Source organism: Dermacentor silvarum, chromosome 4, assembly GCF_013339745.2.
Source record: "Dermacentor silvarum isolate Dsil-2018 chromosome 4, BIME_Dsil_1.4, whole genome shotgun sequence".
Taxonomy (NCBI): Eukaryota; Metazoa; Arthropoda; class Arachnida; order Ixodida; family Ixodidae; genus Dermacentor; species Dermacentor silvarum.
Window position 1 is genome coordinate 61933750 of NC_051157.2, and position 27961 is coordinate 61961710.

At 46.6% G+C, this 27961-nt stretch overlaps 1 protein-coding gene across 1 annotated transcript in view; it reads left to right on the forward strand.

The window, feature by feature from the left end:
* Window positions 1-27961, forward strand: part of LOC119450125 (LIM/homeobox protein Lhx9) — a 104722-nt gene that overhangs the window by 75762 nt on the left and 999 nt on the right. Inside the window, exon 3 of the mRNA XM_037713492.2 lies at window positions 22770-22895. Coding sequence (XP_037569420.1) covers window positions 22770-22895 — 126 coding nt within the window. The remainder of the gene's footprint in view (window positions 1-22769; window positions 22896-27961) is intronic.

Sequence of the window (27961 nt, forward strand, 5' to 3'; positions counted from 1 at the left end):
ATCAAGAGTCCGCCCTCGGAAAGTTCCGACTCACCCACTAATCCAGCTCCTACGAAGGATGAGCTGCGGCGGTTCACTAAATTACGTGAACGTGGATCACACGCGAAGGAGACATCCGTTGACGCCACAAGAGCACCAATAAAAAGAAGCAGGATAGCTGAAAGGCCATCAAATCTGCCCTTTAGAGCCACAACGCACCATGATGTCGAAGTCACGCGGTCTGCGTCCCCTGCCCTTCTGAAGTCGCCTGTCGGACCACTCGCTACGGCCGACCCTCAAAGTACAAATGTTTACCAGGGTATCGAACCGGTAGCCAATAAGATGGGCACACAGCCTGGCGCTACAAAAAGAAGCGAACTTTTGTTTGAGTCTTCCACTGGCGCTGGGGAGGAGGAAAGTGGCAATTTGAGTCCGCCGATAGCAATTCGTGAGCCTTCGCGGAATGGCACAAAGTGGACGAGGCTTTTCATCGAGCCCAGCAACCGGCGCAGGTATTGGGAGACGCTGACTGAAAGCGATACAGGTACCATGGTCTGCGCAGAACCGAAAGGTTCATCTGCGATGGCTCTTCCTAGTGGCAGCGCACCCGAGATAGGAAGTGCGCCGAAAGCAGTCGACCAAGGGGTAGAACCCGACTCAAGAGCTGGCACACTTAAGAAGGTCCTACTCGTATCCGCTTCGGCAGACCCCGCCATCGACTTGGCAATTGCTGCTCCGGAAGGTCACTATGGTGGGACTAATGTTATAGGACTCGACAGCTACGAGAGTAGTAGCTCGGCAACCGAAGCGGAAGTCGTTTCCCAGGTGTCCACCCAAATCCACTTCCGACCTGTTCCGCCGGAAGAAAGTTCCGAATTTCGACGGAAACTTGCCCGACAGAAAGGAGGAGAGGAGCGCGGCATGACGACGCTCTGGAAGACTTCCACGGTTGGCCGCTTCACCACGACTATGTCAACCGCTTTCCGGGACATCATCGTGATGGCGATGACTCGCCGGTTCTTTATGTTAATTATTTTCTGCGCAGCTACCATCATGCCGGCATTCCAGTGGATACAATACTCCATCGTTTCCAACATAGCTGAGCAGTACTATAACGTGAGCAGCACTGCAGTGTCCTGGACAGCGATGATTTACTACGTCGCCTACATTATCATGGCCATACCATGCGCGTGGATTCTGGACAGCTACGGTCTACGCGTCACTGTCCTCTGCGGCGCCTGTGGCTCAGCGATCGGATCCTGCATCAAGCTGTTCAGCATAGGTCCCGATCGGTTTGCTATTGTGCTCATCGGCCAAGCGTTCCCGGCGCTTGCCACGGCTTTCACGTCCGCCGTACCGGCTCGGCTTGCGTCGGCTTGGTTCAAATACGAAGAGATAACCACGGCCAGCTCGGCAGGCATGTTGGGCGTTCAGCTGGGCACCGCGCTGGGATTCTTCGCGCCGCCAAACGTGCTCGACAAGAATGACATCGAAGGATCTCTCAGAACGCTCTGCATTGGAGTAGCGACCGCGAGTTGCCTAGCATTCCTCGTGGCTATTGCGTGCTTTGAGGAAAAGCCTGTGCACCCGCCCAGCTTCTCAGAGATGCTTAACCGCTTCGCAGACACCAGGGTTTCTTTCGGAGAAGGTATGCACGCGTTGATAAAGGACCGCGACTTCGTCTTGTTGCTGCTCTCCTACGGAATCAACACCGGCGGCTTCTATTCGATTTCGACTTTGCTGAACCCTGTGATTACGAGCTACTTCCCCGGAGAGGAGAGCTTTGCTGGCCTTCTGGGGTTGTCTATGATCTTCTCTGGGCTTCTAGGATCCTGGGTCGGTGGCGTCATTCTGGACAAGACGGCGATGTTCAAGGAAGTCACGCTCGCAGCCTACATTTTCTCGACGATGGCGATGCTCCTGCACACGTTCGTGCTTCCCGTCCACTCGCACGCACTGACCATCGTAGTGTGCGTGTTCTTGGGCTTCTTCCTGACGGGTTACATGCCCCTTGCGGTGCAACTGAGCGCCGAAATCACGTATCCGTTGAACGAAGCGCTACCAGCGAGCCTGCTGAGCATGTCCGCGCAAGGCACGAGTCTGATCCTGACGCCTATTTGCAGTTTCGTGATCGCCAAATTTGGACACGTCGCCTCGAACCTCGTAATCACTGGAATGTTAGTGATCGGCTGCCTGATGACGGTTACGCTTCGCGCAGAACTCAAGAGGCAAAAGGCTTTCATGCGTGTGCAGCGGAAGCGCTCTATTACGGTTCCTCGCTCTGAATCCGTTCGCGCGCGGAGCTCGCCCAGCGAAGAGTTGGACGCAGAAACTGAACGAAGCAAGGACACTACGCCTTCGGCATAAGTTGCTGCCTATAAGCGAATCTTCAATTGTCGTGCTTTATGTGCGTTTCTCACTCAGAATTATCTACATTTTTTAAAGAAACTGTTTTCCGGCTATGAGTGTATGATTTTCGTGCCGTATTTTCACTTCAACAGAATGCACCCTAAATTGCTGTATATAGATCGGCTACTTCTTGTAAAGGCGGCTTCTGCAACATGCGTTATTTTGGGGTGACGAGAACAACAGGCTCGATAGAGCATTCTGTGAATGGTTAGCGCTCGGCACCACGATAACGTTTCGCCAATGTACTTCCACGTAACAACCCATTATAGAAGTGCAATTGCGTCGTATATCTCTGTCTGATTTATATAAACATCCTCAAATGTCGCTTGCGTGAGAGGAATAAGCAAGCTTATGTCTTCAACCATATTGTTTCTCTTTATGCCAAATATTTGTCACAGGCGTAATTGGACTATCCTACAAAGTCGTCCGTACTCAGAAAAAAAGAAAGAAAAAAGCAATTGATTGTCACAATTGAGTTTTTGTAATTTCTACCAGCATTATTGCTCATTTTTCTATAGCTAGCTCCGTGTGACCGCATGAAGAGGGGGGTGCCGGCTTCTCCGATTGGTCCGCTTCGCCTTACTTAGCTTGCGGTGGCTGATCTAAAATCGCGGCGGCGTGCAACGGAAGGATAAGAATGCTGCTAAAACGGATCCTCAGCAAGCAAGAGTTGGCAGAGCGATGTCGTATGTATGCCGAAAGGGCTCCATAACGTTTTACTGCCACGCAAAAAGGATTATCATGTGCAAATACATACACACTCACCGGCAGGTGCGAGTAGCGAGGGCCTGAGCGATCGACGGGCAGCCATATTCTATTCCTTTCGGAACGGGGCAATCTGTGGCTATTCAGAAAAAAAAAACAGTTTTGTTCGGCATATTAATGCTTTTTTTTTTCGCGTACACGTCACTTTGACGTGGTGAGCTTTCGCGGTTTTGTGAGGTCGCGTGACAGACAGGCGAAGTGGGCGTATAGCCAGAAAAAATTGGACCAATAGCAGAGGGCTAATGGTGAAAAGGCGTCGAATCAGGAATGATTTTTTTTTTGTGCGGCTTAATCATGCATAATCAGTGTGTACACGCTATATCAGATGGGGAGCTATCGCGCTTTTCGTGACGCCGCGTGACAGACAGGCGAAGTTGGGAGTGGTCCGAAAATGTTTTGACCAATCGAGGAGGCTGATTGCAGAAATTGGAATCAAAACAGTTTGGAATCATTTTACGTTATAGCGCCACCGAATTTAACCAGTATTCCGGATTAACCCGGTATCTTTGACACTCCTAGAATTTCTCATTTTCCCAATTTTAAATTCGTAGAGATCTGGCTAGTTGGTTCGTGAATATCGTGGTAAACAGCGCGGATGATACAACAAAAAGAAAAAAAAAAAGACAAGAAAAAACGGGGAACATTTGTGCTGAATACAGCTGGAACTCGACTCATCTGTTCCATACTTCTTTCTTGAACCATCGTCTGCGATGTTCACAATGGTCCTGATGCGTTACTGATGCACTTTGCAAGCAACCAGTACTTATTGCGCACACGTGGTTTACGACCACGTAGAAACGGATCATATGTAAAGGGCACGTGTAGTCGCAGTATCGGTTCCAGCTATTGACAAGACAGACTGCTTATCCGCAAAGCAGGATGTATTTTGCTCTCGATGTACATCCGGCCACAAAAGTTTGCGAACCATGGCATCTCAGAAAACGTCCAATTCCTGAGCAGCCTGCAGCAGTAGCCAGTAAAACTGTATACGATAATGTTGTTTGCGTATTCTAGTCGAGGCCCGAAATGCAAATACCAGGCTGCGTTGTCAGGCTGCGGAGATATTCAGCTTTTTCTCATAATTCATGGTCCGTAATATTTTGTGGCCGGGTGTATATAAAGGTGCCTTATGACGACTGTTTAAGTGACCCGCTGCCAGAGTCGCCACGACCACACGACCATCACAGCCTTGGAGCGCAACTCCCACCCCTAACCTGCACATTAGTTGAGATTAGCGTTGGTTCTTTTCAGCTTCGTAAACAGACCAGGAACGTCAGCTAGTACTAAATAAGTCGAAAGAAAAAGCATGTTTATTTACATTTTGTTAAGACCTGGTAGTGCATGAATTCATGCCAATTTCGTATTCTTGTAATGAGTGTGCCTTTATTATTACCGAGACACTGTCTTAAGTTACAAGTGTACATGAATTTCTTATTTTGAAAATTTTCTGGATGCCTAGAATTGTAAAATTAAATTGTCGTTGTTTTCCTTTTCTTAATTTTTCACTACCTGTTTGAGTATAACAGAGTTGTAATTACTATTGCGTGAAAAGCGTTGTCTGAACGGTGTGTGGGAGCGGGGACCTGTGTCCGGCATGCACGCCTCTAGTTCTGGCTTTCCCTTTGAACATTCAAGAAATAAAATGCCTGAAAGTTGTGCAAAGTTAAACCGTGTCTGTGATAATCGTTGGTTTCCGCAACAGAAATTTCTAGCATCGCATCACACCATTTCTTGCCAAGTCAGCGGGACCTGTCACCGTCCTGCACGGAATGGCCTGTTATTAAGGTGCCCCTGGACCTACCACGTTCGTCGTGAACATTGTAGCAGTTATCATGACTGTAATTATGTCTATGGCGTTGCACTTCTAAGCCCGAGGGCACTGGATGGTATCCCGGCCACGGCGGCCGCATTTCGATGGGGGTGAGTTGCAGAAGCGCCGGTGTACCGTGCGTTGGGAGCACGTTAAAGAACCCCAGGTGGTCAAAATTAACCCGGAGTCCCCTGCTACGGCGTGCCTCATAATCAATTCTTGGTTGTGGCACGTAAAACCCCAGAATATAAAAAACCGGCAGATCCCATGCCCTGTGGGAATCGATGTTATGTGAAGCAATGTGCGGGGAGCCTACCAAATTCACGAAACCACTATGAGAGGACCAAGACCTATAGGCGGCTGTTTCATGACCTACATGACACGCATGTCATGACAATCATGTCATGAGTTCTCAGGAGTCCCTTTAGCTACACCTAAGAGATCTTAAGGCAAAAGCCTTAGTCATGTTAATGAATATGACTTCGATCATCAACCTTTAGCCGTTTTCTTCACTTGGTACCACATCCGAACCCATTCCATTTATTCTTTAGTGTTAATCTTTTTTCGCTGAGCCATTGTCATATTTGATGAGTCATGCTCATGGCTATGACTTCTACCGTCATTCTTTAGGGTTTGCTTCACTGAGCACCCACGTCCGAACCCATTTCAGTGGTTTGTGAGTGTTAATATTTTTTCACTGGGTCATTGTCATTTTAGGTGGCAGTTTCATGACCTACATGACACGTATGTTATAACATTTATGTCATGACCTATCATTTCTGTTCGTCATACACTCCTGTCATACTATGCCAATTTTCGTACATACCAAGTTAACGAAACGACCATGGGAGCACCAAGACGTAGGCGGCTAGCTAGCTAGCTAGCTAGCTAGCTAGATAGATAGATAGATAGATAGATAGATAGATAGATAGATAGATAGATAGATAGATAGATAGATAGATAGATAGATAGATAGATAGATAGATAGATAGATAGATAGATAGATAGATAGATAGATAGATAGATAGATAGATAGATAGATAGATAGATAGATAGATAGATAGATAGATAGATAGATAGATAGATAGATAGATAGATAGATAGATAGATAGATAGATAGATAGATAGATAGATAGATAGATAGATAGATAGATAGATAGATAGATAGATAGATAGATAGATAGATAGATAGATAGATAGATAGATAGATAGATAGATAGATAGATAGATAGATAGATGTTGTCAAAGTGGCAAGTGTTCGCCAAGAAATGCTTTGCATTTAATATATACTAAGACTTTGTAATTAGCGCTGCGCTTTACGAAGAACGTTAGGGCAAGGCCAAACTGCCGAGCGAGTGATTTTCCTACTCACGTGGCGATGACACCCAAGCCGCACCCGGTGAGCCCGGCCATGATTCATTCATGGGCACGAAACAAACGTGGCAACTTTGTCGTATTTTGCACTCTTCGCTAATACATCAAGCTATCATCCCTCTTCTTTTCCTCACGAGTAAAGTACGTGGTAAGTTGTCTCGTGAGCTTGACGTGGCAGCGTATCTTCTTTCAGACTCCCCGTAACCGTGAGATGTTGACTCACCCGAGTAGGCGCGTGACGAAAGCTATACGGTTCGCGGCCGCTCGCGGCGCACATCGTAATTTAATCCACGGGAGTCGAGTAGCATGACAGATGACCGTGCGGTTAGACACTATTTCGGGGAGGTGGGTAGCCTAAGGAAGCTTCGGATTACGATGGATTAGCATAAAAAAAAACTGGGACACACCTTTCTCTTCCCGCGCTTATTTTGGTGGCAAAACAAAATACGCGATTTTTCTTCTTGATGGCACTCTAGTTGGTGGCATAAAATATTTTTGGAGAGTATTTTGTCTCTCTTATTCTTCAAGTATACTGGCTCGTCAACAGTACTCACCTTCTTCGTCCTGAGTTGGAATAAGTTTGTCATGTGAGGCCACGACATAGATCACCTATAGACTTCTTTTTTTTTGTCCCCCGAAAACAAAAATATAAAGAAAAAAATGCTCTCTTAAAATGCGTTCACATTCATGGAGCACTGTATAAAATTTACGTTTATCGCATGGAAAAAAACTAGTCATGACAAATTCTGATGTTGCTGTGGCGTAATGATCGAGGCATTGCGTTGCGATCAACGATTTCTTTAGGGCTGAAAAGTATAGAGCGAATGTGGCACGCCCAAACAGCGCTTTGTTTGCGCACGTCTCCTCTGGTGCTGTTGCGCATTAAGCGCGTTGTTGAAAATTTGAAAGGGAGTTGCTAACTCGCCCACATCCATACCCTGACGTCAAGACATGTGTTACCAGAGGGTGTAGGTTCAAATCCCTCTGGCATCGTGGTTGTTTGGTTCTCAGACGTGCTACTTTGTTTGCGGACACGACGGGTACGCATTCGAACAGTTGCGCTAGTTTATGGGCAGGTGACAGAGAGAGAAAGAGAGGAAAACGGAGAGAAACAGAACAAAGGCAGGGAGCTTAACCCGAAAAAAAAATTCACTTCGATACCCAGCACAAGAGGAAGGGGTAAAGAGGACAGGGGAGATAAAAATGGAGAAAGATGAGTAGGGGAACGGAAATCGCCGCGCAAAATTCTGAAACAGTCCTCGTCACTGTCGCAGTCTACATCGCAGTCCCGTGGACCACATTAAGTGAAAAATGCACAGTGCATTAGAACAACACTATCAGCCACCAGTGCTTAATAGCGACGTAGCTGCTTCTCACAGTGTCTTTAAAACTCGGCACAGAGTCACGACATCTAGTGCTTTCTAAATGGCGTTGATTGATCGCCTCATTTTCCACATCTATCGAGGGCGTAGATCACGCTCATCTAAAGCCTCTGCAACTTCCTGCACCTGATATGTCATTAGGCCTAAAGGCTGCTGATATTTTCAATACCAGTTGGGACGCTTCATAATGCAACTAGGGGCTCTTATTCTTTTATACTCTTATTAAGTTATCATTGCGAGGGCGTTCGCCATTTTTCGGAGGAATATAATGCACCGAACAATGCGAGGCAATTGCAACGACAACAAATACATTACAATAGCAGCTGCCACAGTGGTACGTTGCCCCACAAATAATTGTTGTATGTTTGAAATGACTGCAATGAGGTCTTTCAAATGACGACGGTCGAACTAACGGGTACAATTATACTTGGACATGGCTTTATATTTTCAATTTGGTACATATTTATGTGTAGAATGTAGCTTGACGCACTTATTGCTAATGCCTCGGCAGACATTTGTTTCGCTCTAGGGGCCTCCGAGCTGCGCGTCTCTCGCACACCAGTTTGAGTTCACGCGAGAACACCTGGCGGTCGGGAGACCACAGCTTGTGAAGCTCTTTCACTGGGCGCTACGTTTCAAAATTGTATGCAGATGACCAAAATAGAGGTGTTTTGATTGCCCTGCCACTTATGAACAAAAAACAGATACCAATGAATGCAAAATTGAAATGATTGCTTCCGAAATTGAAGTATCTTGGGAACCTTCAAGATGCTGGGTACACACGGATGCTTCAAGATAAAAAAGAAAGGAATAAATAAGACCTGTACCTTATATAGATTAACACAGTATGAAAAGAAGATAGCATTTTCGATCAGCGTCCTGCTAGAATGTTTCCTTTCTTCAGCACTTTTTGGAAGTATAGTTATGTGGCTACCTGTGCCACTCAAAACTAACTTTCCCTAAAACGACTTTGAAGGATTCCTTCATTTCGATACGAGGTTATCAAGTGGTAAAACTGATGAAAGCTTATATGGACGTTCAACGGAGTATAATGTAACAGCTCTTTTCACGGGCGTCCTGGCCAAGTAAATTTCGACAAAGATAAGAGTATAGAGATGAGTATTACGGATTTATATTAAAGCACGGTTCTCGTACCATCTTTACTATACTTGTGATTCGTGAACGCCCGGTCAAAGCCCTGTCGGCGTCATGGTCGACTTGGCCGAGCCCATTCCTTACGCCGCGGTAAGCCTCGAGATCCAGCTCAGAAATCACGCGTTATACGCACTACGATCGTGGTACTAGATAGCCACCTCACGCGCAAGAGCTTAGGAAGAAACGCCGTCGCGAGCCGCGCCAAGCCGATCAGTGGCACTCCGTGCTCGGGGCATAAAGGGCGCATATAATGCGCCAATTAAGAAGCGGCTTCACGGACGCCGTCCATCTCAAACAGCCACACATAATCCGGTACATGTAAGCGGAGAGAGAACAAAAATATGCTTACGTTTTTTCCCCGTCTCTTCATTTACGCAGCAGCTGCTTTATATGACTTGGCCATCCATGCCTTATAAAGCTATCGCAGTTTCACGATGCCCTGTGTTCGTTTTCCTGTTTTATCTTACTTGCTTTTTTTTCTTCCTGTCGCAATGTCATGACTGCTGGCAGCGGCTGGCGGTGTTTCGTATGGTAATAAGATGAAGCAGGATCAAGGCAGTCTGTGTGCATCGGCTGTGGCTGAGATATATGTTTGCCGAACGCGCGCAGGCAATTAAGTATGTCACGGCTAGGTCTTGCTTCGCATAAGTTCACGTCTTGCGAGCGGTTTAGTTGGTTGCAGCAGATAACAGGCAAAATTGGTGACAAAATTACCTAGACGTACTAGTGTTTCTGATGGTGAGCATGGATGTCTTGTCAAATGATATCGATAGAGCAATTTGTATAGTATCGTGCACGAACAGGCAGTAGAGGTAAAGAACACACGCACGCACGCACACACACACACACACGCACGCACACACACACACACACACACACACACACACACACACACACACACACACACACACACACACACACACACACACACACACACACACACACACACACACACACACACACACACACACACACACACACACACACACACACATGCATGTACGCACTCACTCGCTCTCATGCACAAATCCACACACACGAAGGAAACTGAAGGAGACACACAACCGTCTTTTGTTCTTAACCATATACTTGAAAAAGTTCCAACACAAGATGAAAGTTTACCCAGAATCGCCTTAGGGTGTCCCTATAGGTGTACACGTCGGGCCAGAGAAAAATGTGAGGAAAGAAACCACGCAAATGCTTAAAGACGCGGATTACGGTAAGAACGGCACACATACAACGTAACGGTGCCATGGCCAGAGCTCTGCGACACTTCAGCGAACGGTGATTAGAAAAAAAATATTGCCTCGGCGCGTGGTCAGAATCGGGGAGCGGCGCCTATGGAAGGAAATGGCGGGATTTACTCTCGCAGCCCGAGCACTTTCAGCGCACTGTCTAGGAAGGCCAAACAAAGAAAAATAGAAAATATATTTCAAAATAATAGACAAATATGGAGAGAAAGAACGCAAGAGACTGCTTTGATAGCTATAGTGCAACGACGCGCTTTGAATGTCAGACAACTTTTGCCCAATTCGCTACAAAAAGCAGAAATGCCTCAGCTACAGTAAACTTTATTGGCTTAATGGCTGCGACTTTCAAAGATTTTACAACGTCGGGATAGTGTCTATAAGCGTGTTCATCATGTTAAAATGAGCTGGAAATAGCAAGCATCCTGCCAGCAGGATTTTCAAACTGCGCAGTTGCTACGAAGGTTGCTTTAATCGAAGATTTCTTGATATTGCGCTAGCATTTATGCAGCATCCCGTGTCATATTTCTCTCATATTCTATTTAACCTTGTAGTGTAGGGAGAGAAGCTTTGTGCAGTATGCTCATTTTCCTTGCGGTTGTCTTTTTTGACCTTTATGAGTTCTTGGGCTGTAAACGCGGCCGTTCAGCAAAGAGTTATGAAAAAGGCCAGTTAGAAAGTACATGAATGAACGAATGAACACTAATCTTCATTCTATCTTGCTCCACATCTTCTTTGCGTTTGGCTGTATTGCAAATATTTTAATATATTATTTATATGTTGAGTAAGTTTCACCTGCGTGCTTTTTATTGGTGTTACTATTTCTTTATTCAACATGACAGCGTGCAGATAGTACTTGGGAAACGCATTATGGCTCCTCCTGAGTCTCTAAATCATGTAATGCTGGTAGCCACCAGGTCGAGGAAGTTTAAATTAATTGCCATTTCCAGGGCATAATGCGTTTCTAGAGCTGTAATGTGCATCAAATGGGCTCACACAATTCCTGTGACAAAAGAGCCCTTCTATTAACTTTTAGCGTGACGGCAGAGGTAATACCGAGAAATACAAGACACGGAAGGAACAAACTTGATTATGAAGTGTCGCACTTAATGAGGTGCCTTGTTGCATGCGCACACGAAACTAGAAATAAAAGCTTGCTTTCAATGGCATGCAGCAAATAGATTACAAGGAACGACAACATTAGATATTAGATAGAAAGTTTTGTAAAAAAGAAAAAAAAAAGAAAATAGAAATTCTCCTTTTCAATTATGTGAGGATGACAGCCGTTTGGTTGTAAGCATATGAAAATATTTATCAATATTTTCTCTAATATTTCTTGGCTAGCTGATCCATAGCTGTCCACAGCTGACTTTCTCATTCATTCATTCATTCATTCATTCATTCATTCGATGTAACACAGTGGAACGCAAACAACAGCCCGCAAGCCACGCAGCATTAGAAAAAAAAAAAGAGTCGGGTGATCGGGAAGAGAAAAAGAAGAACGCGTGCACATACGCGCCACGCTCGAACACCACATCGGGGGAGGGGAAAGGAGGGAGCGATCGACTCGGCCGGCGATATCTTAATGAGGAGTGCTCAGCGAGCTCTTGAATGGCGGCATGCGCTGGCACTGCGCTTCCCTTCCCGCTCCGCCATCACTCTTTGGGCGGCCGTATCGCGGCTATCGGCCTCCTGCTAGGTACAAGCCGGAGTGCCATATTCGCGCACCAGCCCTTGAGGGATGAGTGCCTCTGGCAGCCACCGGAATCGGCTCAGCCCCGGCTATCGATCCTCGCTTATCGGAAAACCATTCTTTGCCTCCCCCCTCCTTCTCGTACACTGATCGTCGGTTTGCCACCGAAACCAGTTCTCGCGCGCGACCGAGCGAAGAGGAAAGGAAAAGCGGCCGAGAGATAGGAGGCAAGCGAATGCTGATCTTGTAGCGGGATTCCTCCTCGCTTTCTAGGCCTTTTCTTTCGTATCGTTTCTCGAGGGTGTACGTAAGCAATGCTGATGAGACAAGCTACTGCGCCCGTTGTCACAGCACTTTTGTACATTCCTTTCGCCTGTGCCAACGACGACTCGAATCCGCCAGGATCATGGAGGGTCAGGAGCGAAGTGTTGCGAATGCATAGAACGAGGAACTAAGTGAAGGCATGCCGAGACGAAGGATGCTTCGACAAGGCACTCACGGGCCTCGGCTGACAGACGTAACGAGCCGGAGTCTCGCGATCGGTGGATTTAGAAAAAAAAGATTGTACGTCGACCGTTAACGCCAGCAATGAAATGAAAGTAAAGTTTGAGAATCGTCGATGGTATATATTGAGAGGGCGTTAAGCATTTCATGTCTGCAACGGGTATTACTCAGTATGCAAATTAAGGGACGTCGAAAATATGCGTGATGATTTTGTCACGGTTGACGTCAGACGTCTATTTGTTATAAAAATGTGCTGTGCCTAGCTGGACATGTTAAATTGATGCGAATACGAATGCCAGGTATTGCTGAGAGACTTCATTGCGTAGAAAGGAACTCTCAGTCGATATTCTCAAGTCTCACTAAAGTGGAGGCTTATGAACATCCATAAAGATACAATCCACGTTAATATTGATTAGCATTAAAATAAAAAGGGAAAATAGACAGAAGGCAGCGTTTAAATTGTTATCACTTACGCAAGTTATACTTTTGCTGATCTAGAAAGTATGTCCTTAAGGTATACCTTGGTAGGGGCGCAACACACCATTTTATTAGGCGACGTTTTATCTTTTCTAAAAAAGAACAGAAAAAAAAAACGTTAGCAGTTAAGAAACGATTGCTTTCGTTTTTTCAAGCAGTCAACTTCGCTACTATACAGATAACGATGGCAGGAAGTTTAGTCGCCCGGATAATTGATAGATCAATCTGCGCCTTAACTACATGCGAGATCTCATAATTGCAACCGCGTTGCCTCTGGCTGGTTTTTTCATCCATCTTTCCCGGCTGAACTGCTCCCATGCCGACCCTAATGCCGCGACTCGTCACAGAATACTGTCAGCGCTCCCGCGGGAGCAATTGAGAGAGCTCTAATAACTGGTAGAATAGATTACACTCGCCACGCATATAAAAAGACCCTAAAAGAAGAAGAAAGAATGACAACCAAAACCCTACGTCTGCCCCTAGGAGGAGACAGCGGAGGAAAGATTCCGGTCACGCGGAAATAAATGTCCCCTAAAAAAAAAAAAAAAAAAAAAAAGAGTCAATCTCGACATTCGTTTACACAGCAAAAGTGATAGTACCTTCACGGGAGACGACAAGGCACGACGCGGTGAGAACGAATATAAAAAAAAAACGAAAGCTAAGGGGCAGAGAAGCATGCTATACCGTTCAAGCGAACAGCCTTCACTTAATAGCCGCGAGAGAGCGCGCAGGTGCCACCAAGCGTCGTCATATACATCCCTGCCCGTCCCATCGGGGAGACCGGGCAGACCAAACTGCCAGGCAAATTTCCCCTTCTTAACGACGCCTTATTATTTCAGACCACGTTCTAGAAATCTTTCTCTTGCTCCCCCGTGTACGGTCGCCGCTCGCTGTCACTGCTTCTTCGAAGACAAGCGGAGAGTGTCCCCTCTGGAGTCGATGAAGAGACGGGCACCACGGGAAGATAAAAAAAAAAGATAAAGGAAAAGATTTTGGAGAAGGAGGAAACCCTGGAGAGGAGGACAGAAGAGTAATAATTGCGTTTCTTTTTTTCCCCCTTTTCTTTCGCGCTGGAAGACAAAATACGAGACCCGGGCGAAATGCGGAGGGTAAGCACGGTTCGTATACGAAATACGTCATTTGTAATAATGTCTCGGTATATATACCACGGTCTCTGAGTGAATTCGCTCGCCGCGGACGAGCGCTGTTCTGCACCGGCCGTTGCGACAACGGCCACTCCCGCCGCGTTTAAGTATATATCGCCAAAGAGCGAGGAATGTGGATTAGCAATAAATATCAGGAAAACAAAAACGCAAATTGAGAATGTTCGTCGGCGTCAGAGACCGATACGCCAAGTACCGCAGAGGGGACACCGTGGAGACTGGAAACCCTGTGCACAGAAAATTGAAAAAAAAAAAATAGAAACGAAAATATATAGAGGACACTTCCGAGGACGACGTGTGTCTATGCAAAAAAGAAGATCACGTGTCACGCTTTTTATCGGTGGCGCTCTTTTCTTGAAGTGCGCATGGGATTGCGGTGTATGCAGCGATGCACCGTACGCGCCGCATCTTCATCCACCCCTTTTACTTTCCTTATTGCTTTCCCTCGCTCCCCCTTAGACAAAGGATCGCCTCCTCCTCGACCTAACGGCGGAGCGCTTAATGTCCTGTCCGTGCCCCGAGCAGCAAAAGTCGAGATAGCAATGAAGCGGTGGCAGCGGCGGCGGAAGTTTGGACACCGCCGCGCGCTCCGAGTTTTTGTGCAGACCGAGACGGTAACGGTCCCGGGGTCGTCTCTCGCGCGATCGACGTGCACGCTCTCCGCAGCCACGCACGTATAAGAACGAGCTCGTTTGCATAAAGTGCTCCAGGCACACGCGGCGCGTAATTTAGGGCTTTATTAGCGTTCCGCGTGGGTGCTGGTATAGGGCCAGAATGCACGGAGAGCGGCTGGATGAGGTGGACCGGCGGGGGGGATGTCTGAATGAGTCGTACAAGGAGCCCGAGATCGAATTCGGGTAATTTAAGAAACTGCTACGAGTCTTCGCGTTTTGTTATTATTCTTTCATCCTTGCTCCTTATTGGCTGCTGGCTCCTGTCTGTATTTGACTGCGTCGTCGCAGCGTCGCAAGATGATCAGGGGCAAATGTCGGTGCGGTACTATACACCGCCCTCTTTAATGAAGGCACTGCTACCCATTTGCTGGCGGACGAAGGATGATGGGTACGGTGATTACGAAAGATGTCCTGCGAGCTTTCTTGGAAGCGTGAATTATGGAAGTTTTGTTTAACACCTTGAAGGAAGCGAGGCCAGGGATCCAATTATGTGTTTCATTCATAAATATAATAGTAGAAATCAGGGAGTCATGGCGTCTTCAAAAGGCACGACCATAAAACGAAAGTACAAGGGTGTATAGTGTTCAGTCTGCGCTAACGGAGTAAACGTAATGCTGAAGCCTCACTTGTTTTACAGTCATAACAGGCTGGCGCTCATCTTGACGAAATAATATTATGCGTGAAGCTATGCTTATTAAGCGTTCAAGAAAGACTTAACTTTCATAATTACGAGTGCGAGTGTCTTCGCATACAGTCTTTGTGTGACACTGTAGTCAGGTCGCATACTGACGCGCTAACTTACGGCTGAATTTTCTCTGCCGCGTAGGCAGTGTGACGCCCCTGGTCTTAAGGCTGCAACAAAGCGTGCAAATCCCCATGAATTCAATTGAACAACTTTTCTACGCGGGAACCGATAGCTATCGAAGAACGAATAGTCATTCATACCGCGAGAAAGAACGACATAGAAGACAATCAATGATATAAAGCTCCGAGATGGGTTTATTTATATTTAAAGACCCTCACCGGCACTACACGCTAGGTATTGTTAACTATCTCAAGGACACACCTGTCATGCACTCACAGTGATTGATGTTAGGTACGTGCGCGCTAGATGTCACCCCCTGTAGGTTTTAATCATATTCAGACTCAGAATAAAAACAAACTTGGCAGAGACACTTACTAGTACTTACGTCTGGGAATGAGAAAGCATTATATCGTTTGTAGACCTCGGAACGTCATGGACACGCTCATTTATACACTCATGACATGGCGCCACCCATTGTTTCCTCATTGTCTGCGCCATCACGTGCCCAATGACGCACGCACTAGGCCATAGCTTTAGTCAGCCACATGACTGCGACGTGACGTGCGAGATGACGCGCGCACTAGGCACATATATAGAACAGTGGAGAACAGTGGAACAGCCAGAACAGTGTAGCCGCCGTGGTATCGAGGACGCATGCTCGTCTCGCTCCCCGTAGGCCTTGGTTCAGTTCCACCCAGACCAAAATGTATTCAAGTTTCTTTTCACAGCCACTATTTTCCTTTGTTTACAGGTACCATTTTTCGGTCACGCTGACTACGACGGACTTGCAAGTATACATATATAATGCTTCCGCATTAACATGGTTGACATGCGTCTCCTCTTCCCGTGCCGTTCTATTTGACAGGGATTAAGGAACATGTCCACCAGGCCCACGTTACAGCTAGGCCACTGAAAAACGTTTCACTTTCTGTTACACATTGTAACGATGTGCATTACTGCGGCTGAACTATGCCATATTTTCAGTTATGTTCTGGTGTCTGCGTTCTGAATATGAGGGGCTGGTCCGCACTCAGCAGCTCCGCACATGTATTATGAAGTAATCGCTTATGGCGCGTTAGGGATACCTACTGCGCATTCGTGCTTTACCGTGTTCACCGGTGTACACAACTACACTTAATCTGTGTCTTCTAAATCCCACGCACGCATGCACGCATGCACACAAGCACACACCTATTGCTGCGGATCTGTCTTGCGTGTTTCAATTTGCAGTCGCAGCTTTCACGCTCGAAAGTAGGACCACACATCATACACGACGGTCGCTCCTGCGCTGTTTTCATAATTTCCTTTTCTGGTCGTCTAAGAATAAGCGCTATCATCATTTACGTAGCGCCATTTCTCCATTCTCACCAAGCCACCCCTCACTAAGCAAATTAACAAAATAAAGTTGTTTCCTCCTCCTCCCTCCATTCTCGATAAAACAGCAATTGACAGAGAAAAAGAAAAATAAGAACGGCAGCGTAGAGGCGAGCGGCGCCATCTCGACAACAATGCTCAAAGCAGCCGCCTTTGTCAATGAGCCAAGCCGTTCTCGGACACCCCGCGTAAAAGAAACGGAAGAGACTGAGAGAGAGAGAAAGAGATCCAAATAAAACAACGCCGTTTGAAAGCGATCCCGTGGCCCGCGCACGTTTTATTCCCAGGCAAGATTTGTGGGACTCTCTTGAGTGCTGCGCGCCGGCATGTACGGAAAGGAGCCCGCGTGGCCAAACCTATCGACAGTTAGCGCCGGCGGCCTTCTCCGTTTAGATATATATATACGGCATGGTCAGGGGAGCATTTGGTGCTACCACCATTGTGCGCGAGTCCGGCCCCGAAACGTGACACCGGGCCGCACACACACGCGCGAGCGTTGGCTGGCGACGGCGATTGGCTCCAGTCGATATCGGTCGCCGGCAATCTCCTCTCCACGCTCGGGTCCCGGGATTTCCACAAATTAGGCTGTTAACGTAATGGAGTGCGGTGATCTGTTCCCTACGAGAAAAAGGAGAAAGGCGGCCGCCTAGCGCGGGTGAGACCAAACCCTCTCTCCCATCCTCTCACGACGAAAGCGGCCCGCGATAAAGGTCGGCTCAAATTGTGTGGCCCGCAGACACGGGGCGCTGGCGCGAACACGCGCTAGCGTTTCTCGGGGCCTTCGGTTAATTTCGCTAATCAAACCCCTGTTGCCTCAAGCTGCCTGCTGTGCTGCCTCTGCTTGTGCGGCGGTCCTAGGCGCTTTGCCTTGTTTTGCGGCACATATTATATGGTTTGGTTTCATAATACCGTTCGTTGCTCATTAGCGGCTCGGTACGAAGGGTGCCGTCCTTCGGCCGGCGTTCGCTGTGCACCTCTTGACTTACGCTGCGCAATTTCACTGATGATGCCGCGCAGCCAATGTGTTTGACGCGGGTCCCCATAGATGTTCAACTTTATATTAAAAAGAAGGCACTGCGCTGAGAAATTAGCAACATGTGGGAGCATAGAAGAAGGCAATGTTTGTGGTAGCAACGTAACAACGGGCGTATCTAAAAAGCGTGTATATTATCGTTGTCCCTGACATTTCGTTGATTTTGTTCTGTTATTATTATTTTTTTCGGACGCATTTCCCAGCGCGAATGTCCGCTACATACGCGATATTCCAACAGAGTTTTTGAGCGTTTACCATGATGACGACAGATGTATTGGCTCGACTCCTTCAGATATCACTGTAACAAATTATTGTTCGGTCAATATCAATTATTATACAATCTGTGAAGGGGTTAGAAAGCGCTATAGGAAAAGCTCGGATAGGACACCTGATAACATAACTGGAGCGCCAAATTATCATTATTAAAATTTCAGTAGTCAACATAAAATATTTTAACGAATGGCCTCTCAAGCTCCCTTATGATTACACCAATCCGCTGTAAAGGCAGAATACCTCATTGTCCGGATTGAGCAGTCTCCAGAAGCGTTGAAGGACAATACGCAAATAGAGGAGATGAGGGCAATGCATGCTCCTTTGCCGTTTATTTCATAACCAAGACAATGACAGCACGTGCGACGTGCTCTGATGAACAGTATTTCATTTTCCTTTCTGTAAGCATGAGAAAATGAACCATTTCCTTCCTCATAGTCTACAACATGAATTAGCTCATTTAATCTTGGTTACCTGTTTCTCGTAGATCTTGCATTTAGGCGGTAATTCCCTGTAAGAATTTTGTCTAAGTGGGTGGGCCGACGCTGTATATATTGATCTCAAGCCAGGTTTGAGACGCCTATCTTGGCCCACACTTTCACGGAAAAAGAAACTGACGACCATTTCGAAGAAAATTCAATCGAGGAACAACACAGATTTTCAGTTAACGATTATCTCGTTAAAAGGAGAAAAGAAATGTGATTCCGTATTAATGCATGCGTAGTAAACCCCTACCGTAACGTAAAATAAAACTTGACCTCTCCCACTCATCATAAGAAGTTAGTGAACATTCTGCCCTTCGTTACCTACACATTTAACAAAGCAAGAGACGAGGCGACTATATCCGCGCATATATAGCCAGCCCTCCTTTGTGCTCTCCTGATCGTCAGTTCCCGGTTTTTCCTTAGCGAGTCGCCAAGCGGGTGGTCTGCGCCCGCTGACTTCGCGAGACAACTCAAATTCCCGCTACGACACCTTCCTCTGCCGCGCCTAGTCTCAGAATCCGCAGATTTTCAGTGTATCAAGCAAAGCCAACGCGGTAGTGGGGCCTATGATGACCCTTACCGAAACATCTTGCAGCAGTCCAACAATTAAATATGTCGATTGCGTTATGCTTGACTTCACGACGCATCTGCGCGCGGACGCACAGAACAGTACGGCTAATCACGCGCCTTCGACATTAAGCGAAATCAAGTTATTCGTATCTTTCCGCCTCCGCATTTCACGCAGAATCTTGATGAAGGCTATATCAAAGGTTCGGGTGGCAGTCGGCGCCTAGCAGCTCGAGTTATGCGCCCTTTTATTTGTTTTGAGCCGTACAAGCGAAGATATGATGCTTAAGCAGAAAGATCATAAGAAGCCAACAAACATTGACACCAAGAGCAACATATAATAATTTCCCCTATGTTGTTCTTGGTGTCAATGTTTGTTGGCTTCTTATGATATGATTAATAAAAATCGGGCCCCTCGGTTCCCTTTCTTCTCGTTAAGCAGAAAGAGAGAGATACGTGTAAAGAATATGTCTATGAGCAACGTAGAAAATGAGGACTGCAACGATCGGCTCGTTGGCCAACCATATAACCTGCCCGTTCAACAGCCTCTCAATATTGCGCATTCATGACAAATGTTCCTCTCATGTTACAATGTAGATTTCTACTTCGGTTTGGTGTGCAAGAAATCCATGCACCTAAGACGCTGTGTCTTGGGTATGCTTGATAAATGACACTGTGCAGAGCAGCATTTACTTACTCATAAGATCATTGTCATACACTCTATAGGTAACGTGAGCGACTAGCGGGCTACAAAAGCTAGCTAGCTACTCCTTAATACATAATCTGTGCAGAAAACGAAGATGAACGCCAAGTCTAAAGGGCATCATTGTTTTTTCCTCTGGGATGATGGCACTCAAACTTAAGGATATCTGTTGTGTTCAGACATTTTTTTTTTAATTTAGTACGATCCCACATCGTCTTAGCATGTTACTGTTTTTATTTGTGCTTCTCTGTCTGACAGTGCCAAACTAGAAAACCCCGGCCAAAATTATGTCTTAATATTCATCTACCATGTCATAGTTTGTCATGTTTGATATGATCAATAAAAAAAGGGTTGTGAATTTTTAAAGCTTTTTTTTCTTATGACACAAACTAAGACGGTAATATGAAAACAGCGATAAAAATATGTCATTCAAATACGAAGGGTACAACAAATATAGCTTCTATACTCGAAAGGTAACCGATCACACTTCGATACGAAAAACAAGAAATCTTCTTAGAACAAAATTTGAGAGAGAGAGAGAGACATAGGACGCATTATCGGGGTGGAACATCGTGAACGTTATGGGCACATTGGGCTAACGAAAAAAATAATGCAGGTGAAAAATGAAAGAAAAAAAAAAGAACCGCTGGTACTTTAAATGCGTTTCGCAACGCAAATCGCATTCATAAAAAGAAGCCGTCCAAAGTGCGCTCCAGAGATTGGAGATATTTGTTGCATGCAGCTTATGATAATTAAAGAGGTGCTCGAAAAAATTGATAGGAGCGGCGGCGATAAAAATGTAAACTGCAACTAATCAAAGTAAAATCAGCGCACACCGCGATTCCCCAGACGAGAAAGGAAGAGCCAGGGAGTGCGCGCGAGATATAAAGAGGCGTTTAGACAGAAATATACGCGGTCATTACATTTTTTACATCAGAACGCTCGCGAAAGCGTTCCCGCACATAATTTCACTTTTCTTTCTTCTCAAATCAAACAAGTTTCTTGTTTGTTCACTGCCTAATTATTAAATGTGGCGCGCGTGTTCATTTGCTTCTTGAGTGGCCCATCCTTACATTTTTTTTCCTCTTCTCACTTCTGTCGCAGAATGTTTTTCCCACTTAGATCTTTTTTTTTTCTTTTCTTTCTTTATTCCAGCCAGCAACGAACGGGCGGCACGACGCTGTGGCCGGGCTTGCATTAGCGAAACGATTTCGACTTATCGCGAAATCTAATTAAACAGGGCACTCATTTATTATTGCCGTTTTGCATACATACTTGGAGCCTGTTTCGTGCCCGCGGCACTGCGGTGAATCGTTCTCGCGTATGCTTTTTTTTTAATTTTCTTTGGGCAAAATGTCGGGGACGAGGGGGAGAACAGGGGAGGGTGGGTGTACGTAGCACCATCTCATTTTTGTCCCGGACCCGATCGTAGAAACCGCGAGATAATTTGATTCTCATTATTGCCTGTTTGCCTCGGTCCATGTGGCGAGTTTCTTCCGTTAACACGTTTGATTTCATGGAAGTCCCTATATGTGGTCGCTCCGTGCTCGTTACTTCTCCGCTTTTTAAATACGTCGACCGGAGCGACCACGTAATTATGAAACGGGCTATTTTACATTACGTTCATGAGCCCGGATGTTTCGGATTGAACAGCTCGAAGAATAGCGCGCAGAGAAAATGTGCAACTCGGGAGACGCCGGGAAAAAAACGTTTTCTTTCGTCCAAGAATGCCGTTGCGAGCTTTTCGCCCCGATCACTTATCGCAGTGCAGAATGCCTTTCTCAATTTCGGTCCACCCGTGTTCTGTTCTTGCCGAACTGCTTCATAGGACTGACTTCTTTCTAAAACGCTATAGGGTGGATATTCCTCACTTATTCTCTCTACGCGAGATTTGGTTGCTCATGCAGCTCATTGTAGCGAATATCGCGCATATTCCATTTCTAAAACTAGCTGGCCGAAGTGAGCCAGATGATTTTGTGAATAACTGTAGATCGTTTGTGTCCTACGGACACAAACGGACTACTTGAATGTATGCTCAGGAAAATAAGGAACGTAAATACTTACGGAGCGGCACCAAGCATGCCCTCGTTAACCGTTGTCACCATTAACAGCGCTATCTAAGCTCAGCTCGGCTTTTGCAAAAGCTTGTTTTGTGGCTCATTGCTGGCTTGTGGCTATCAATTCCTTGTTTCTATGGTAATCTTACGCGTAGCTCGAAGCTTAGGCGTGTGTCATCTATGTGACGTCGTGTCTTTGTGCTTGTATTTTTACAAGGTCAATGCATTAAAATTGCTTCTGGGTCATAATTTTTTCAGTAACCCACCGGCACCTGTTTAGCATCACTCATACTACGATGGTACTGCTGGCACTATCCAGCGCAGAATCCGGCTTGCGGTCACAACAATATTTGATTACATGTAAAATAGCTCGCGCTCGAATTTTTGCTGCTAAGTATACTGTTAGTGCTTCACTACTGGTAACAGTGCTTAAGGTACGTTTGGACAACATTGAGGTGTCCCAAGCAACTGTGCGGAGGGTGTGAAACGTAGCTTGCTTGAGCAACGAAAATACGTCCTAATCAGAAGGAATCTATCGCCAGGAACACAGTAAGAAGGGTTGATGTACCTCTAATGGTGGGCCGCATTGATCGTATACACCGAACAACGTTGACTCGACATATATATAGACCTGCTTGCAGTGTTAACCTGTACGTCACAGTTACCGCTGTAAAATGATAAAATATATCATAATCGCGACTTCATCGTGAAATCGCTAGCAGAACTCTGAGCAGACTTGGACTTTGCCTACTTTGTAGTTTCTGGGTGTATTTCGCGCTGCAAAGTGACAATTGCCGGTGCCTGTACATTTGCAACCTCTAAAGATCGAATCCGATTTCGCAGGTTATTCGGCACCACTGGGTTGTGCTCAGCGTGCAACAAGACCATCCCAGCCTTTGAGATGGTCATGAGAGCACGCGGCAACGTCTATCACCTGGAGTGCTTTGCCTGTCAGCAGTGCAATCACAGGTGAGTACGCAGCACGGCACGCTCAACATTTCGCAGTAAACCTTTCCTGAGCGGGAGAATCGACCTTTTACGCGAGGGCCTGTGCGCAGGGCGTTTAGGTGGAAAGCAATGCCACTTGAATACACCAGAACAATACTGCACAAATTTCGGCAATCATTAAGGTGCATCGCTTCGCCGCCTCACAAGTTCATATAACAGCACAAGCGCTCCGAGTGACTCGCATTCTATCACATGGTAGCAGCTCAAAACAGTCCCCATCACACGCTATAGAGAGAGAGATATAAGTTTAATGATGCGAAATGCAGAGAGGTCGGCCTGAGGTAAATTCCTCTAGCCAGCTACTCTGCGTTGGGGGAAGGGGAAGAGGGAAAGAAAGAGGGAAGAAAAAGGCGCATGATGGGTGACGATGATGAGAAAAGGAGGATATGAAACATATGGCAAGCACTTTGGCATGCTCAAAGCCTACAGTCCAGGCCCGTACTTTTTAAAAAGTTCAGTAGCGCCTGCATGGCCTTGAAACTTGATTGAGTGTCTGGCCAATGGCCTAAAATAACGTCCTCCGACAACGGTGGGCTGTCGAGACGCGTAAGGTCATTATTTAACCTTTGACGCTCTTGCACGTACCTAGGGCAGTCACAAAGCACATGACCTATAGTCTCTTTGACATTGCACAATTCACAGTCTGGAGACTCGGTGCGTCGCATGAGGTGTACGTATCCGCGCGTAAACGCTACCCCCAGCCTTAGTCTGTGCAGAAGACTGGCACAGCTGCGTTGAATTTTCGGTGGTAGCCTAAATTTCATGGTAGGGTCCAATCTCTGCAGTCGTCTGTGTCGATTATCCGGATTGTCCCAGTGCTTTTCCGTTGATTTTCGGATGACACTGGAGAGAAGGCAGTTGGCGTCCGCTCTTGAAAAAGGAATCGCAAGCATTGACTCTGGTTCTTCCAGTGCTTTCTTCGCTTCGGCATCAGCCAATTCGTTGCCGTGTATACCACAGTGACTGGGAATCCACTGAAATGTGATGTGGTGGCCGTTTTCTTGCGCTAAAGTGTATAGCTCGGCAGTTTGAAGAGCCAACACTCTGTAAGCGCTTTCTTTCAACACCAGTCTAAGTAGTTGTAGAGCCGACTTTGCGTCACTGAAGACTGTCCATACTTGAGGAGGCTGTTGCAAAATATATCGAACGGCCTCTCTGATTGCCACTAGTTCCGTAGATGTTGTAGTCGCCTTGTTACACAGACGAAACCGTCGAATGACTTCATGCGCAGGCACGACGAAAGCCGCACCAGACGCATACGACGAGACCGATCCGTCTGTATACACATTCACCGAGGAGTCATATTCTTTCGAGATATATTCAAGTGTTAAATGTCTGAGGCCGACGGTAGGTATTCGCGATTTTTTAGAAATTCCGGGAATAGATAGACGCACCCGTATTTTGGACATTACCCATGGGGGCATACGTGGAAGGTCAGCAGGGGCAAAGTATGATGGTATGGCAGATTCTTGGCATTTAATGGCTCTTGAAAATGTGGAGTCTGGCCGTATGTCGGGAAGTGTCGATAAGGGGTGGCATCCATGACGGCACAGTAGTCGCAGGAATACTCGAAGAGGTTCGCATCGTAGATAGACAGGTAAAGGGGTGACGCGAGCCTCCTCAATTGTTCCGTAGGTTGAGGTGCAACGTGGAACACCGAGACATGTTTTCAGCATCTGTGCCTGGGCACTTTCCAGCGTACGCAAACATGACCGGCTCATACCTGATAAAACTGGCAGGCTATACCGAATGTAGCCGACGTAGAGAGCCTGGTACAGCCGGAGTAGCGAATGCTCAGATGGGCCCCACTTCATACCGGCCAAAAAGCGAAAAACTTGAGCAAGCCCAGTTAATTTTTTCTTTAACATTGCCACATGCTTTGACCATGAAACACCGCGGTCAATGACAACGCCGAGGTATCTGTGGTGGGCCACATATGGGATGGTATTGCCATTGATCATAATTGGATACCAACACATAAGCTTCCGTGTGAACGCTATCGCAGCGCACTTTTCTGGAGCCAGTTGCAGTCCTTGGCACTGCAGGTACTGAGACGTTAAAGAAACGGCTCGTTGCAATCTTGCACGAATTTGCGGTCGTGTGACTGCGGACGCCCATATGCATATGTCATCTGCGTAGGTACTGATGCGTACTGTGTCAGGAATTATTTCCGCAAGGCCAATAAGGGCAATATTGAAAAGAGTCGGGCTGAGGACTCCTCCTTGAGGCACTCCACGGACCACAACGTGTCTTCTCGTTTCGCCATCAGTTGTGGACATGAAGACTGTGCGACCATCTAGGTAACTTGCAATCCACATGTAGAGACGGCCGCCGATGCCCAAATTACCGAGGGCATCAAGAATGGCTTCGTGCAGTACATTGTCATAGGCTCCTTTTATGTCCAAGAAAACTGCTCCTACAAGTCGGTGTCGCCTTTTTTCGTGTTCGATCGTGGACACGAGATCAATGACCCCATCTATTGCAGAACGTCCACGTCTAAATCCGGTCATCATTTCAGGATAAAGCTCATTCCCTTCCATGAACCATTCTAATCTAGTGAGCACCATTCGTTCCATCACCTTACCGACACAGCTAGCTAAAGCTACTGGCCGGTAAGATGACATGTCGTAAGGTGATTTTCCTGGTTTTAGGAGGGCCACCAAACGGCTGGTTTTCCACTGCTTCGGGACTGTACTGGATGACCACGTGGCGTTGTAGTACGACAGCAGGACCTTCCGACCTTCCACACCAAGGTGGCACAGAGCAGTATATGAAATACCGTCAGGTCCAGGTGTAGAAGATCGTCTCGAAGCAGCAAGAGCAGCTTCCAATTCCGGCATCGTGAAAGGAAGGTCAAGACGAGCATCTTTAGGAGGTGGCACGGGTCGATGTAATGTTGGACATGTTAAAATATTGGTACGGGTGACTCTCTTACAGAAGTCTTCGGCAACCTGCACTTCCGTCAGAGATTGGTGAAGTGCTAGAGCATGGAAAGGATGTTTTTGCTGAGGAGGGGCACGAAGGCTTCGTGCTATCTGCCAGATCCTAGAAAGTGGTTTTCGAGGATCCAGAGACGAACAGAAGGTCCTCCACCGTTGTTTTCCCATTTTTTGAAGGTGACGCCGTATTTTTCGTTGAGCACGTCGACATGAGACAAGGTCTATTGTCGATTGATGCAGATGAAGTGCAGATGATGATGATGCAGATGAAGATATGTGCAGATGAAGTGGTTTGTGCAAGCAACTGCATCTACTGTACGCTGCACTGATTGGTCCACATTCTCTACATGTGTCGAAGAGTATTGCGGAGACATCACTTCACCATCTGATATAGAAGACATTATTGTATCATCAGTGCAGAAGACAACAAAGTTTATCAGTGCACCTACATCCAGAACGGCGATTGATATTGAATATGAACGGCTCCGCGCAATTCGTCGTAGAGCGGAAAGGAAGGTTATCACACGCTATAGGCGGCTGAAGAGATAGGCGTGTGGTCGCACGTTGTAACAAGAGCGTAGCTTCCAAAGTTGTATTTCATACCACCAGACGTCCTCCTCGCGCACCCTTGGCCTCTTCTTTTTCTTTCTTCATGAATCATTATTTCCTTCTCCCCTCAAGACGTCTCCAATAGCCATTACCTCCTCCTAAATGCTCAAGTTTTATAATACCCTTAAATAATGACAGCCTAATGTATTCACTAAAAACATATTTATGTGCACAGGAGTTCCTAAAGATATACTTCGACTATATCTGCTTTACGTAACCTGTATGACGTAAATAGTGCCCATTAACCTCTAGTATGCTAAGAGAGAGAGAGAGAGATGGAGAGGAAGGCAGGGAGGTCAACCAGATGTTAGAATCCGGTTTTCTACCCTGCACTGGGGTAGGGAAATAGGGGTTAGAAAAAGCACAGAGAGAGAGAAAGAAAAGAAAGCACACACATAAAAAAGACGCACACGCCGGAGGAGCGTTCTAATCACCGTCGTTCAGATAAGTCGGTGGCTCGCAAGAAGCGCAGAAGCGCCTCCACGGCCTCTTTCTGTGACGTTAAGTCCACTCTGTGGTGAATTCTTTCTTCCGACAGAGGCCGGTCGTCCAATCGGTTGAACGCGTTGTTGAGAGATTGTCTCTGCGCACTGTACTGCGGGCAGTCGCACAAAATATGTTGAGTCGATTCTTCATTGCCGCAGTGGTCACAAGCTGCGCTGTCGGCCATTCCTATGCGGATCGCATAGGCGTTGGTAAACGCAACGCCCAACCATAATCGACACAAAAGGGTTGCGTCTCCTCGGCGAAGCCTTGATGGTACTCGAAGGCTCAGTGTTGGGTACAGAGAGTATAAGCGAGCATGTTTGAAATGCGACTCATTCCATTGTGACCTTAAAGTGTTGGCGAGCAAGCACGCGGAGCTTCCGTGCAGCGTCAGTCCTAGAAAGTGGTATGGGTCGTTTGTGATCTTCTTTATGAGCTATGCGGGCAGCAGTGACTTGGAATCCACTGAAAAGTTAGATTGTGTATTGCCTCGGCAATCTCAAAGACCAGCTCCTCGTGCGGTCCGCGGCGTAAAGGTGATAGCAGAGACTGCAGAGCCGCCCTTGAGTTGCAGAAAATTGTCCATTTGTGTGTCACTTGATCACTAATGAAACGGAGCACGGTACGAAGCGCTGCGAGTTCTGCTGCCGTCGATGTTGTGACTTGAGACGTCTTGAATTTAATTCTTTTGACCTTCGTTGGTATAACAACTGCCGCGGTAGAGCTGTTCGGCAGGACGGATACGTCGGTATATACATGGGCAGAGTCTTGGTAATTCTCGTACAACAGAAGTAAGAAGCGAGCTGCTTAAGGGCTGGTGATAACAGCTCTGCCTTTTTTCTGGATGCCAGGTATTGTCAAGTTGATATTTGGCTGAGTACTGCTAAACTACACATATAGCCGGGTGGGCTGCGTAGACATCTGAAATATTCGTTTTTCGGGGGTTATTTTCTTTTCGCGCAAGCAGTGACTTCAGCGCAAGGTCCTCGGAAT